General features: G+C 31.2%; 1 protein-coding gene across 1 annotated transcript; it reads left to right on the plus strand.

Moving 5' to 3' along the window:
• The first annotated feature begins 2,225 nt into the window (after positions 1–2,225).
• LOC145065764 (Pectin lyase-like superfamily protein) lies at positions 2,226–6,535 on the plus strand. Its single transcript, XM_079012833.1, has 6 exons — positions 2,226–2,420; positions 2,822–2,878; positions 3,336–3,413; positions 4,840–5,586; positions 5,683–5,821; positions 5,900–6,535. The coding sequence occupies exons 1-6, from the start codon at positions 2,341–2,343 to the stop codon at positions 6,116–6,118; spliced, it is 1,320 nt and encodes a 439-aa protein (XP_078868959.1). The 5' UTR covers positions 2,226–2,340; the 3' UTR covers positions 6,119–6,535.
• The last annotated feature ends 9,668 nt before the right edge of the window (positions 6,536–16,203 follow it).

Genomic DNA, 16,203 nt, shown 5'->3' on the forward strand with positions numbered 1-16,203 from the left:
TGTCTGCCTTGATGAACATATGTGGAGAAATCTTTTTGGAAAAGGATAAAATCCTGATATGACAACCTGAACAAGAAAAAGAAAAACTCAGTTTTGACTAACCCAATTTATTCAAAATCTTTATTCATTTTAGTAGCTTACACACCATTTAGATGCTCTCAAAATAGCATATGAAATAACTTCGAGATGTAATAAAGCTAAAATGTTATTTGACATGTTTTGTACTTTCTAATGATCATTACCGGGAAACATTTGAAGGATTTTTTTACCAGAAAGAATGTGATCAATACACAAAACAATGTTGCATATTCATAACCTAATGTTCTTAAGTTATTGTAATAAGGTCTTCCTGTAATAGTTGATTGGCCCTACCTAACTATCCCATACAAGTTAATGGATTTATGTTGTTCTAAATGTGTTAAAATTCTTCACTTAGGTGTTACTCAGCACATGGTATGCGGACTATCCACATTGATTTCATGATTGAAAAGAACAAATCACATCGACCAAGATCAGACCATCAACAATATTAGTGACCCCCACTAAGATTAGCAATGTAATTTGTGTAATCATCCAAAACAGATAATAAACTCTGAACTGTAATAAATCTAAAATCAATTCCTAAATTGTACATCAAACTTCCAACGTTAAACCTTGAACATTTTCAATTAATGTTATCGAGTTGATATGCATTTAATTATTTAGGTATATCATAAATTGTTTAGCTTCCCCTGTTGAATTACGACGTGAATGTACAGTTTTACGTTTAACCGTAAACATGAGCCTTTAGTTTGGTTGTCTAACTAATGATTTGGATGAGACAAAAGTATTTGATGAGTGGATTCTTAAAACTAGTGAAGGTAATAGTGGTGACCCTAATGATGGTGAAGTTGAAGTTGAATTTCCACAAGACGTTGTTGTTCGCTCTACAGGTGCCCATATTCATTCAATTGTATCCACCATTTATCTATCATTTGAAAACCATCTTGATGATCCATCATATTTTCAATATAAAGCTATTTTGGCACCTACAAATGAAGAATTCGATGCTACCAATGACTACAATTTAGGATTGATGAAAGATGAAGGAAAAACATATATGAGTTCAAACTCTTTATGTGAGATAGAGTTACCAGATTTTTTTGAGGAATCAATCTACTTTTCAGTTGTGTTGAATGGTTTTAAGGCATCTAGAATTTCCAACCATAAACTTACACTAAAAATAGGTGTTCCAGTTATGTTACTTCGTAATATCGAACAAACCAAAGGACTATGCAATGGTACTAGGTTACATATTGTTAGGATTGGAAGACACGTCATTGAAGCCTGAATCATATATGCTAGATACTTCAACGAGACTACTTATATACCTTGCATGAAGTTAACTTCGTCTAATAAAAGAATCTCATTCCGTTTTTAGCGGAGAAAATTCCTCATAGTTGTTTATTTTGTTATGACCATTAACAAAAATCAATGACAATAATTATCAAATGTTTGATTATACTTACGTAGGCCCGTCTTCACTCATTGCCAATTATCTGTTTTTTGTTTCTCCTGTCACAAGTGAAAAAGGATGGAAAGTACTTATATATGATGAGAGCCGTCCAACTAATAAAATAAAAGGTTATGTCTACAAAAAGATCATTCAACGATTATAGATATTCAAGTGTTTCATTGTTTTTTTTTTTTTTTCAGATATTTCAGTATTACCAATAATACTAAATCTGTTTATGTTTATTTTTTTATAGTGCTAATTTTTTTTATACATTTATATATATATATATATATATATATATATATATATATATATATATATATATATATATATATTTTTATATGTTCTCTGCGTTTTACGCGGGTCATAATCTAGTTATTAGCTAAAATGAGAAAAGTTTACGGTGAATTTTCCTTTATCTCAAACGAATACGGCTGCTGGATTTAGTTAAAATTACATTACATTTTTTAATCGATACAAATGCAATGATCTAAGGGACAAAATGACAAATTCATTAGTTTGTTAACAAAATCAACTCAATTAATTACTTTTTGAACATTTTGTAATGACTAAAATACCCTTTGAGTATCATAAAGGCAGAGACCAGAGTCGTGAGTGAGAAACAACCTAACCAGGGTTAGAGGGAATTAACCAAACTCCAAGTCCGCCCTTTTCCACCTTCCTATTTATAGGACTCCTCTGTTCAGCGTTTTCTTTGACAATTGACTCATCTCATTCTGTTTCCATTCTTCTCTCTCTACGAAGCAAATCTACTTAGAGAAACACAAACTGAAGTTACGGTATACGGAGACAGATTGCGTCTTCGTTTCAAAATTGGAGTAACAATGGCGGCCTCTCTGAAATTGTTCGCGCTCTGCTCATTGCTACTTCTTGCAATTGTTGTCTCCATCAATGCCGTTTCTAGGTAACTCGATACATTGAGATGCGAAGCTTTGTTTTGTATTAAGTTCTTCTAGATCACTTCATTGCTCTCTGAAAGTTTGGTTATTACGTGTTGCTCTGTAATGCATTTTCGTTAGTTTCAGAGAAAAGTGGAATTGATTCATTGATGTTCTTCTGTTTAATTTTTGCATCTATGCGTATTAGAACGTTGTTAAAAGTGTCGCTTTTGACGCATCTTCATTAGCTTTAGAGAAAAATCGGATTTCATTAATTGAAGTTCATGTGTTTTCAGCTACTGGAAATCATATATCTGTGCTTGTTGAATCATTTTAAGTGCTGCTTTTAACACATCTGCAATTCTGCATTAATTGAGATTTGAGAGAAATATCGGATTTGGTTCAGTGATGTTTTTTGTGATTTCAGTGAAGTAGAGAAACATGAATTGCAGAGCTTAGTAAGCAACTCAACAATTGCTGACAGGTTAGTTGAGGCACTCCATTTCTTCGTAGGAGATTATTGCACTGATTAGACCGATACCAAATTTGTGTTGATCCTGCTTGTTCAGATTAGATCTCTTACTTTCTGTGTATATATTTTCACAAAAAATTGTTATTTTACAAATGCCTTCAGTTTAGTATATATGGTGGTGATACATTTTTATCAAAGAAGATGAAAATTGTGTTTAAAATACATTACTATATGAATTTATGGACAGAATTTTGATATTTAATCATCTCAATTTAAATCGCAACCAGTACACAAGGCCAAGTTCGGTCACTAAAGTCAATCAGAGATTACTGTTTCTATTCCTTTTGTCAGAAGACGACAGCCATTTGTTCAAAAATATTCTTATGCGATGCTTTAAAATTCTGTCACATGTAGCTTCATTTACAAATTACAATACTAATTAACTTGCATTGATATATATAATTCACAGGACAAGCGAAAACCTTGATATGAACAAGAATGGTGATGCTGTTGATGATCCAGAAATGGTGGCTTCCATGGTTGGCATGTGAGTCTATTCTCTTGGCTTTTCTCTTCTCTCAGTACCTGTATTTTAGGTATATTCCCTTTTGTGTCCCCAAGGTCATTTGTTCAGACTCAGAATCAGTGATTTCTAAAATAAGGACATATACGTACACACACATATACATATATATACATATACATGAATGCATACATACATACATACATACATCAAAGATAGCACCAGTTAAGTAAAATGCAGCTTGTACTATAATAATTTTTTAAAAAGCATCACATGGTCCGTACTCCATCACCAAACAGTGTTAAGGTCTCCTCTACTCTATTGTCTATTCGCCTATTGCAGTCCCCACCTTCTGATAATATAATCACTCTATAAATCAAAAAACGTGATGCAAAGCAAATAGCAACATTAATCTGATGTAACTTCTCTAGTAGTTCCATAACATTGGTACAAATTATAATAGCACGGATACATGTGCATGATAATCTCCCCATATTCTAATTTTCACCACGTTTCAAATACAATACGAGTTTCTTTCTTCATGGTTAATGGTACAATAATAACTTAATTATCAAGTTGCTAGATTTTGACTAATAACGACTTTCTTACTCCTCGAATTACTTTAAGTAATTATATTAGTGTATCTTTCATGTTGTTATTGGTTTTTACCTTGTTGCATTTGTCTACTATTACTTACTCCTAGTTATAAGTAATTATATTAGTGTATCTTTCATTTGGTTTCTAATTCACGTGATTAACTTAGTGTTTCACATGGATTGCCTAGCTTTATAGAGTTCCTCTTTTCTTTCTGTTTGCTTGCCCCAATTGGCCAATATATAATGGTAACATGTAGAATGGCACGACAAAACGCCAAGTTAGGGTAAGTAACACAAATTTGATAAACAAAGATATATACTCTTCACGTGTTACCTTTATTCGCCCAGACACTCTAAATCCTGCATGCATGTACATTAAATTTCAATATTTGATTGCAAAATGAAAAAGCCAATCTATTATCAGTTTGACCAGGTCCCACAAATACCAGATCTGGTCTTCACTCTTCACATATCCTGCATAGTCTCGTGGGTCATTTTTATTATTTATCAGTTAGAAACTCGCTACTTCCATGCCCATATTTAATAACCTTTCTAATTTATTCTTAAACCTTTCACCTCACCGACGCTACATCAATTATTATCATCTCTATTCCCTACCTACGCATTTACTCACTACCAACAAAATCATGTATTTTCCGTAGACACCGTATCGATCTTTCCCTTTACCCCCGTTTCAGTTTCCCTTTCACATCTCATCTATTATTATTATTACTTTAATTTCATCCACCGCCAACATATATTGTCGACTCTATTAAAATAGTAAAAAATTAATTATGATGCAGCGGATTTTTTTATTTTTTCTTTTTGACCGACCCACCGTCAAAAATCTTCAGGAGCATTCGTAATGGTACAGAAAGGAGGAAGTTAGGCTACTTTTCATGCGGCACCGGAAACCCTATGGACGATTGCTGGCGGTGCGACCCCAACTGGCAGCGCCACCGCAAGCGTCTAGCTGAATGTGCTATCGGATTTGGACGCAACGCCGTCGGCGGCCGTGACGGCCGGTTCTACATCGTCACAAACCCTAACGACGACGACGCCGTCAACCCCAAACCAGGAACTCTACGACACGCTGTCATCCAAGACAAACCTTTATGGATTGTATTCAAGAGAGACATGGTTATTACCCTAAAACAAGAACTAATCATGAACAGTTTCAAAACAATTGACGCTCGTGGCGTTAACGTCCATATCGCAAACGGCGCGTGTATCACAATCCAGTACGTCACAAACATCATCATACACGGTCTTCACATCCACGACTGCAAACAGACCGGAAACGCCATGGTTCGAAGCTCCCCGTCGCATTACGGTTGGCGAACGATAGCAGACGGCGATGGGATTTCGCTATTTGGCGCTAGTCATGTCTGGATCGACCACAACTCGTTATCGAACTGTGCTGATGGGTTAATCGATGCTATCATGGGTTCAACTGCAATTACAATTTCTAATAATTTATTCACCCACCACAACGAGGTCATGTTACTGGGTCACAGTGACTCGTACGTCCGTGACAAGGTTATGCAGGTGACTGTTGCTTACAACCATTTCGGTGAAGGCCTTGTTCAGAGAATGCCAAGGTACATAATATTATTAAGTAATTAATGAACAAAATTAGACTACATACATACAAGTTAATTCCTTATTGACTTGAATTGTTTTGATTATATGTATAGGTGTAGGCATGGGTATTTCCATGTTGTAAATAACGACTACACACATTGGGAAATGTATGCTATCGGCGGAAGTGCAAACCCCACAATTAACAGTCAAGGAAACAGATTCCTCGCTCCGGCTAACCCTAATGCCAAAGAGGTACCTACTAATTAAAATTTAAAACTATTCATTCATAATTTTATATAAAAATCGCTAATTATTATTTATTTAAAACAGGTGACAAAGAGAGTGGTAACGACCGGAAAATGGAAGAAATGGAATTGGAGATCGGACGGAGACTTAATGTTGAACGGAGCATATTTTATACCATCGGGTGCCGGAGCAGGGGGGAGTTACGCAAAGGCGTCAAGTTTAAGTGCTAAACCGTCTTCAGCGGTGGCCACTCTTACCTCAGGCGCCGGTGCACTTATCTGCCGGCGAGGTAGACAGTGTTAGATCGATAAAAAAAAATCTTTTAAAAAAATGAAAACGCAAAAACGAAAGGAAGAGAATTAGATGAGAACCCAATTATTTTTTACTTTTCGTAAAGGAAATAATCTGATTGATTGTACATTTTTCTCTGTGTGATGTAACTTACAACAACCGGTTTATTTCCAATTGCTCAAAGTTCAACCTCGACCGGCTTCCATGGAGCAGGTACAGAAGCGTTGTTCTAATCTGTTTACCAACTCTGCAAATTTACATAGACTGCGTTGTTTACACATACTTGTCTCGATGGAGAGCAAGTAAACAGCATATAAATGTGATTAGTGATTGTCAATTTGTAATCCCGGCCTTGTTATTTCATCAAGGGAAATGTACTCCTTATTCAATAGATCCGGTTATATAAACACAGCGATTAATTCTCCGAAAGTGATTTGCAAATACTTGATGCAAATTGAATATGAACATATGAATTTAGCAAAATACAAAAAACAACAATCATTTATCTACAAACATTCAAAAAAAAAAAAACTATATTTTGTTTATATACAAAAAACTCTTATATGTTCAATTACTTTAGATTAACCAAAATATCCGTTTTATTAAAAAGATTATCAGTTGTTTTCTAACATTACATTTATTTTTTGTTAATATGGAAACCAAAATAAGCTAACATTACATTTATTTTTTGTTAATATGGAAACCAAAATAAGCTAGTACTTTTATCTATGGTAAAACATAAAAAATATATTATTTACTCAAACAAAAATAAGTGACATCGTTTAATTCTTTTTTCCATATCAACCTAAAAGCAAACAAAATAAATTTTATGTAACAAAACATAACTTTAAAAAAAAAAGACATTTTGATAAATTTTTAGGTAATTAAAAATATAAGAGTTTTTCTACGTATAACCAAAATATAAGGGTTTTTTTCTCAATATTAATATATTAATGATTGTGTTTTGTATTTTGCCCTTACTTTTATGCTAAACAAAATATTTTAAATTTTGTTTTATAACAATAGTAGATTTTTTTTTTGTTTTACATGTTATATCAAGTATATCATGTCATCCGGTATTTTATCTTTTTGGACTAAATTTTAAATTTTGTTTTCTGGTCGAAATTTTCTTAACTGTTTTTTTTTCTTTTTAAATTTGGCCCGAAATTTTGTTTACAAGTTTACTTTTTACGGCTATAAAAAAATATTAAAAGAAAAAAAAAACTTACTACTTTTGTACAACATTTAAAACTTTGTATACATTTTTTATAATTTTGTTACAATATTTTTAACTTTTTCTACAAGTTATTTCACAACTATTTACAATAGCTTAGAAAAATTTACAAATTTTTAACGTTCTTTAAATTGTTTTCCAATCAAAATGAAAAATATATCGAATTTGGAAGCAAATTGAACCCACAAAATAACCAAAAAATATCGAAACATATAAAACCGACATTGTATTTGATTAATATAACTTCGATCGTGAAATAGATTAAATAACAAAGTTAATTTTATATGTTTCAGTCTACCTTTTGTTTTAATTGGTTCTATAGGTTTCATTTCAGTACTTGTGTTAGTTCTAGAACCATTTAAACACGATTCTAGAATAATTTTAATAAGCTTTAAAACAAAGAAAGATATAAAAAGTTCAATGTGGTTCAAAAAAGTTATAAAGAATGTAAAATAACATGTACAAAAAGTTTAATTTTTTTCCTAAAAAGTTTAAAAAATAAGTTGTAAAGTTGGTCTTAAATAAAGTTAATTCGTAAAAAAATAAATAAATTTATAATTTTCGTTTTACAAGTTTGAACTAAAATCATAATAAATTTTTAAATATAAAATTTGAAAATGTGGTGTAGAAAATATTATCAAAATTATCCTTGTAATTTCTAGAAAAAATCATTATGTAATTTTTTTTATATAATGGTTCAAGTATAATCTTTTGATTTGAGACTTTAGCCACAAAACTTTCCTATGATAAAAGATTATTTATATTTTATAAAAAATAAATTACAAAACTAAGCATGTAATGTATACGCAGAGCCGGCCCAAGCCCAGGGCGAGCTGGGGCATGGCCCAGGGCATCAAATTCTAGTGGGGCATCAATTTTTCAAAGCCTCTTATAGTATTATTGTATATTTTGGCCATATTCAATCGGCTAATCTGGTAAGAGATCCATCCCCATGTCAAAACGTCAAGGGCAGCCGACAGAGACCTAATTAGCGCCAATCAAAATCAATTTCGCATGGTGACTCTTCAATCTAGACACACGCCTAATAACTGAAGATGAAGAACACGAGGCGTCTGAGAATGGAGATGACGATTAGAATTTAAAATCATGATTTAGTCCTCGATTGATCGCTCTATTTTCTCGTCCCTTCAGCGCTTCTCTTGCCTTTTCTCTCGATCGCTTCTCCTATGTTCTTCTTTCTTACTTTCTAAATCTTGAATCGTCCTCTCCTCTAATACCCGAAATCTATAATAGTTAATCTGTTGTGTTAAAGTGAAGATTCAAAGGTGTGATTGAATGAATTCGTCCTCCTAAAGTCCTAATCCAGTAAGTTTTTTCTTGTATTTCAAATTTCTTGCATAACCTACTTGAAATTTCGAAAATATGATAGTGATACCGTTTAAAATTTATGAAATTTCAGTTTTCTTATATAGATTACTGGTTAAAATTTATGAAATTTCAGTTTCGAAAATCCTGAATCTCCGGTAGAAAAAGTGAAATTATCGATCAAGCCATCAAGGTTGCAGTCTACACTAAGCTTCATTAATATTTTTTTCTTCTATTTCTTATAACTACTCTGATTTATAATGAAAGTAACTTCAATTGTTTTTATATAATCTGAAATCTGATAAGTTATGTCAGTTTGACAATTATTGATTCTGATAAGTTATATCTATTGCTGAATGTGATAAGTTATGTCAATTTCTGAAAATCTGATATAGTGATATGTGAATTCTGATTTTGATTTTTCTGATTTTGAATGACTAGATGTATGTAGTCTGATAAAGTGATGAGTTTTTTTAATTCTGATTATTGAAATTTGATGTTTTTTTTCTGAATAATGATATGGTTTTCTGAAAACTAAATAATCTGATGTATATAATCTTGTCTTGGTTTGAGTATAAAATTTATTTCATTTTTGCTATTTCTTTTAATAAAGAAAGGCATTAATTTAGAATCTCGCCCTGGGCATTGAAAATCAATGGACCGGCCTTGTGTATACGATATGTTCATGTGCAAAATAACTAAAATGATTGGTCCAGAATCAATCATACATGCATACAATAGATAGTGAAAACATTTGAACTTAACTCTCTCTCTCTCTCTCTCTCTCTATATATATATATATATATATATATATATATATATATATATATATATATATATATATATATATAGGTTCAATAGAGAACCATAAATAACCAAAGAACCAAGGAACCAATCTTTTTTTCAACTTTTAGAACTTATTTTTTATAAAAAAAAAACTAAAAAAAATCAGAAATTCATAACTTTTTATCCTTTTTTCAATGATATCAAATTCGATATATATATATATATATATATATATATATATATATATATATATATATATATATATATATATTAACGTCAAATTCACAATGTGAATTTTTGAAAATTCACAATGTGAATCCGAAAAATATTTTTCACATTCACAATGTTAATCTATGAATTTAGATATTTTTAGATTTTTTTTTTCGATAAAGAATAAACTCTAGAAATTGAAAAAAAAGATTTGGTTCCTTAAAGAACCAATAATTATGGTTCTTTATTGAACTTTTCATTGGTTCTTCAAGGAACCAAATCTTTTTTTCAATTTCTAGAGCTTATTTTTTATCGAAAAAAAATATAAAAATATCTAAATTCATATATTAACATTAATGTGAAAAATATTTTTTGGATTCACCATGTGAATCCGGATTCACGTTGTGAATTTTCAAAGATTCACATTGTGTCGAATTTTATATCATTGGAAAAATGATAAAAAGTTATGAATTTCTGTATTTTTAGTTTTTTTTTTTTTGATAAAAAATAAGTTCTAAAATTTGAAAAAAAGATTGGTTCATTGGTTCCTTGGTTAATTATGGTTCTCCATTGAACCTCACTCTTTATATATATATATATATATATATATATATATATATATATATATATATATATATATATATATATATATATGAAAAAACAATTAAAAATTATTTGTATGACCCCACAAAACGGAGAGGTGCAATTTCTAATTACTAACAAAAATAAAATAAAATTAGTTAATAAAGTCATAAAATATAATATATTTATATAACATGATTAAACCCTGCATATATCCTCAAAATATCACTGTTCCAGTTGGCCCAAAAAATAACAGGCCAAAATTAAATCCAACTATGGACCGTTGCAGAGTTGCAGGCCTGTTCATATCGAATGCCCTATGGGCTATATATGACTGCATTTTGTATTGGCTTGATTCTTTCAAAAATTCAAATTTAACTTATTGTTTCAATTTATCAATGTCAACGAATAGACGATTTAATTTACTATTTTACTTAAAACAGATTTTAAATAAACTACAATTATTTTCCCATTTTGTTAATTACATGCTCAAACATTGGGGATCTTAGTAGGAATTAGGAAATAATGTGAAAATGCGATGGGCCTCATAGTTCGCTATCAAACTTTAACCGGAACAACTATGGTTACATGCATAACGCATACATCGACTTAATGCAATTATATCTTCACTCCACAGTAAACATTTCTTTATTTTTTACATTAGATTAATAAGAAATATAATTGATCAAATTTGGCGTTAACTGGAAAACATCAGGAAGGACAAACAAAATAACATGTATTTTAACAAAACATTACAGCTCAATGAAAACACAATTAAGTTGTATGTTTAACGATGAATTTACATACAAACGGCAAACTAAATACTATAGTGTCAAACTGATTTTTTTATAACTCCATGACATTGCCAAATTTTAATATTTGGTTATAATTAAGTAAGATTGCTTGGTCTTTATAACTCCCTGACATTTCCAAATTTACATCTATTTATTGAGCCTTTTCTTAAGCACCATTCCATGCACATCTTGTACGGTTGTTTTTCGCTTTCTCCGCTATGTTTTCTGCCGTGTCTTTCGATTGGTTTGCCATCTTTTTAAAATTGGGAAAATATAAATAAATAAGAGAAATGTAAATCATCTAAGACCGTTTAATACTATCTTGTATTTCATGAGTTTAAATCAGTAAAGTAAAATTGGGAAAATATAATAAATAAGTAGATGTAAATCATCTAAGGTCATTTAATACTATCTATCTAGTATTTCAGTAGAGGTGTGATTATAATTTTTACTTATTTGATTTTTGATAGCCCTTAACATATTTTACCAGCAAACCTGATATTGTTGAGATATAATTAGGGGTGTTGATCAAGTAATTTTTTCGGGTTTCGAGTAATTCAGGTCGGGTAATTCGGATTTTTCATGTTAAAAAAAAATACTCATTAGCCGACCCAAATTAAGTTTGGGTAATTCGGGTTAGAGAAATTCGGGTATTACCTTAAATATATAAAAAAATAATGTCACGTGGAATTAAGTTTAATGAAATAAATGTGTCGTGTTCTATTAGTCTTGTTTATATAAACAATCGGGACATAAATGAAGTTACTCAAACTTTGAATATTGATATTTTTTAATCAATAATACTTTAGATCTCAAGTAATCTTTTAACAACATAATCTAATCTAATAAGATATTAAAAACAAATACTTAAAGAACTTAATTTAAAAGTTTAAAATAATTGTAGCCATAAGTTTTGTCATATTCTAAAGTTTCGTCAAGATAATAAGTTTGTTAGTTGCAATAAAAACTATAATCTAAAAAAAAGTTTAAGTTTTTAAAGAACATGGTGATATATAAACACTTGTTTTTAATATTGTTGGTGTTAATACTGTCATAATAAAAGAGAATCATGTTTTACAATAATGATAGTTAGTTTAAGTGTGATCAAACACTTGCTACAGAGTACAATGTATACGAAAGGAAAAAAAAAATTATAATTCTGGTATACCCAAAACCCAATAAACGTACGCTATACCTAGGGATGGCAAAAAAAAGCCCGAACCCAACGGGGAAACCCGATCATTTCAGGTCGGGTAAGGGATCGTTATCGGGTTTTTTATAGGGTTCAGGGCAGGGAGTGGGTTCTCCTCGCAAATTATACCAAACCATACGAACCATTTGTGTAATTCATGTTTTCATTGGTTAAGTAGTTGTTCCCTATTTTCCATATAACCCTTCTATATATATATATATATATATATATATATATATATATATATATATATATATATATATATATACTTTCTCCATCCCAAAATTATTTTCCACACAACAACAAACATACAGATTAAGGAAACATTAATTATCATTAACTTTATACAATAAAATGACAGTTTTGTCCTTACTTTGCATTTAATGTTCCATTAAATGCTTAATGGGTTAACTAATAATGAGGGGTATTTTGGTAAAAATATTATTTATTTTTAAAAGTTGACTATTATTTTGTGACAAACCAAAAATGAAAGACGGACTATAATTTTAGGACGGAGAGAATATATATATATATATATATATATATATATATATATATATATATATATATATATATATATATAAACAAAAAAACCCCTAAAAAACATAAAAATGCATAAAAAAATATTTAGAGATCCCAAATCTTTTTTTAACTTTATATTCTTAAAAATCGCAGATGTTTTTTAATAAATTTTCTGAAAAAAAAATTAAAAATTGATTTTTTAATTACTTTTATTATTTTTTATTTTTTGGTTTTTTTTTCAAAATTTTTTTCAATGAAATAGTATAAAAATTGTGATTTTTAAGAATATAAAGTCAAAAAAAAAATTTATGATCTCTAAGTATTTTTTTATGCGGTTTTATGATTTTTAGGGTTTTTTGTTTTCCATAGAACCTATATACGTTCGTACATCAGGGCTAGTCAATATATATATATATATATATATATATATATATATATATATATATATATATATATATAACGCCCGTAGATCAGGGCTAGTCAATTTAGAGACGATAAGCGTCAAAAATGATTTTTTGATGAAAGATTATTTATAATGAATAATCTTAACTAAGTTATAGTATATGTTACAAGGATTCCGTACATATAAAGAACACCGAAATCCGATAAAAAGTTTTGACTTGTCGAAGTTTCGCGACAGAACCGACATGACGCTGAATGACGTAAAAAGTGAATTTACGTTAGAACGATATTTAGCCTTAGCGATCTAAACAAAAGTCGTAGAGTTCGTTAAACCATGAGCGTGCATAAAAATAATGTCCAAATCAGACTTCGTATCAGGAAGTTATGATTTTTCTAAGTTTCGACTTAGCGATATGCAGCCCGAATACTCGATTTGAGATTGAGCGGTTTTTAGCCGAAACAATCTAAACGAGAATCGAAGATCTTGTTGATAGTAGTGCAACAGTAAAAAGACAGACGAAAACGGACGTCGAATGAAGAAGTTATGAATTTATAACGGAGTTTTCTTGTCCCGGCCTACTAAAATAATATGATAAAAATAAAGTCAAAATTAGCCGACTTAATTAGTGGCGACTATGAGACGTAGTGCCTATTGAGTAAGCTTTGGTGACGATGCGACTTCATGCCTATTGAGTAAGCTTTGGTGACGATGCGACTTCATGCCTATTTGATAAACATCGGTGACGATGTGACTTCGTGCATGTTGTGTAAACCCTGGTGACTATGAGACGTGGTGCTTATTGTGTAAACGTTGGTGACTATGAGACGTAGTGCCTATTGTATGAACCCTGGTGACTATGTGACGTAGTGCCTTTTGTATAAACCGTGGTAGCAAATGGACTTTGTGTCAGTTCCTTAGGTAAATCCTTAGGAATGAATGAATGAAGGATAGTTGGTTCCTAGGGTAAACCCTTAAGAAAATAAAGGAGATATGGGGATGGGTATTTGGGTTGATTGTTTGATAATTGAATATAATAAATGTATTATTGTGGGTTGAAAATCTTATATGCTCACCAAGCTCCCAAGCCTGACCCACTCAGTTTTCTTTGCATTACAGGTAATGGCACAAGGGTATAAGTTGGTGGACTTGACGAGAGATTTTGGATTATAAACCAGTGGTTATAAATAACTGTTGTAAGGTCTATTTTATACTGTTTATGCTTTTGGTCTGTATTGGAACATGACATCCCGAGATTTTATTATTTAATGAAAAATACTTTCTCTTTGAGAAATGTTTTGATAAAGTTTTATCATATTTTTTTTTGGAAACAAATTCCACAACTGCTTTCTGTAAAAGATTACTCTGATTTTAAAAACAAAGCATAAACAAATCGGTTTTTTCTGGCCGTGAAATCGGGGATGTCACAATTGGTATCAGAGCATTAGTTTAAGCGAACTAAGAATTTGTAGGATTTTTAGACTTAAACTTAGAATGCTAATCGATGATTGTGAGATGAGTGTCTACCATATTTGAAGACACGAGTACTAGTATATTTTAGGAAATTTGCCTAAAATTCTTTTATGCGCTAAATGTTATATGTTGCCATATATGATATTATTTGTTCGGATCTATGGTCTGTTGCCGACCAGATCGGGAAACCTTATGTGTTTAGGATTCTAAGCGTGCGTCTACGATATTAGAACTATCATGTAATTTTTCAGAGTAATAAGGAGGATTACACGTCTAAACCTTACTCTATCTATATTCTCGTCTCGATACATCGAACGTCTGCTTTGGTGTATAGAACGTTATGATGAAGACTCGTAGAGAATTGAGTAAATGGAGGAAATGAAAGGCCTATGATAGTGAATGATACATATCAGAAGATATTGTAAGAGTAGTATCTTGCCTTTATAATATGCCTGATAGAATTACGGAACTTTTAGAGGAGTACGGTACGTCTAAAGTACACCTTCGATTGACACGATGATGGAACGATTGGTATAATTCTTGGAGTTGTCCCATAATCTGGAATTTTCATCACCAATCGAGTTGAAGCATGATTGATGATAGAAGATACGCATGGAAGAAGTCCTAGTAGAGTCTAGGAAAATTTTTATGATTAATTGGACACATTCGTATGTGTTAAATTGTTTTGTGATTTTAGGACTTGGGGACTGCGAGACAATACTTGGGACGAGTATGAGTAGGTGTGAATAGTAGTAGAGATCTATACTACTGGAAGCACAGGACTCACGTTTGGATCAGGGAAAGTCACAAGGTTACCAAGAAGCTTGTAATTGAGTTCGTTTTTATTCAAGTATGTCGTTATCATTGTTTCGGTAATGACTAGTAAGATGGTTGTTATTCCGACCCTAGTGGTCATATCAAATTGAGTCCGACTACGATGAGTTTGTTACGTGGTTCATAGAACCAAGTTCGAGGTAGCATCTGACTCGAGTCAGAAGATTGAAATCAATGTGATCGATAGCATCGTGCTTGTTGTTAAGGAAGCTTGTATCTAGAAATGCTACATGTAAAAAAATGTGATTATATCACATTAGAATATGAAGGAAGGTATATTCCATTATGGAATTTGACTCTAAGAGACCTGAGTCTAAGTGTTGCATCATACGATGAGAGGTCATTAAAACATGACCCATCGGTCTGTTACAATAGATAAAGGAAAGTATTTATCCTAAGAAGAAGAAGGAGTCCTCAATAAGGATTTATTTTGTAACTCGAAGGTTACGATTGAAAGTCGAACATAGTATGAAGAGCAGGTGCAAGATTGAGCATCACGGTGATTAATTAGAATGGAAAGATAACGTATGGAATCATTATACAAGCCATATTTCGTTGATAATTCCGGGACGTAATCATCCTAATGGGGTGATAATTGTAACGCCCGTAGATCAGGACTAGTCAATTTAGAGACGATAAGCGTCAAAAATGAATTTTTGATGAAAGATTATTTAGAATGAATAATCTTAACTAAGTTATAATATATGTTACAAGGATTACGTACCTATAAAGAACGCCGAAATC

The sequence above is a fragment of the Lactuca serriola genome, chromosome 8 (genome assembly GCF_051521515.1).
Source record: "Lactuca serriola cultivar US96UC23 chromosome 8, Lser_US96UC23_V15, whole genome shotgun sequence".
Lineage (NCBI taxonomy): Eukaryota > Viridiplantae > Streptophyta > Magnoliopsida > Asterales > Asteraceae > Lactuca > Lactuca serriola.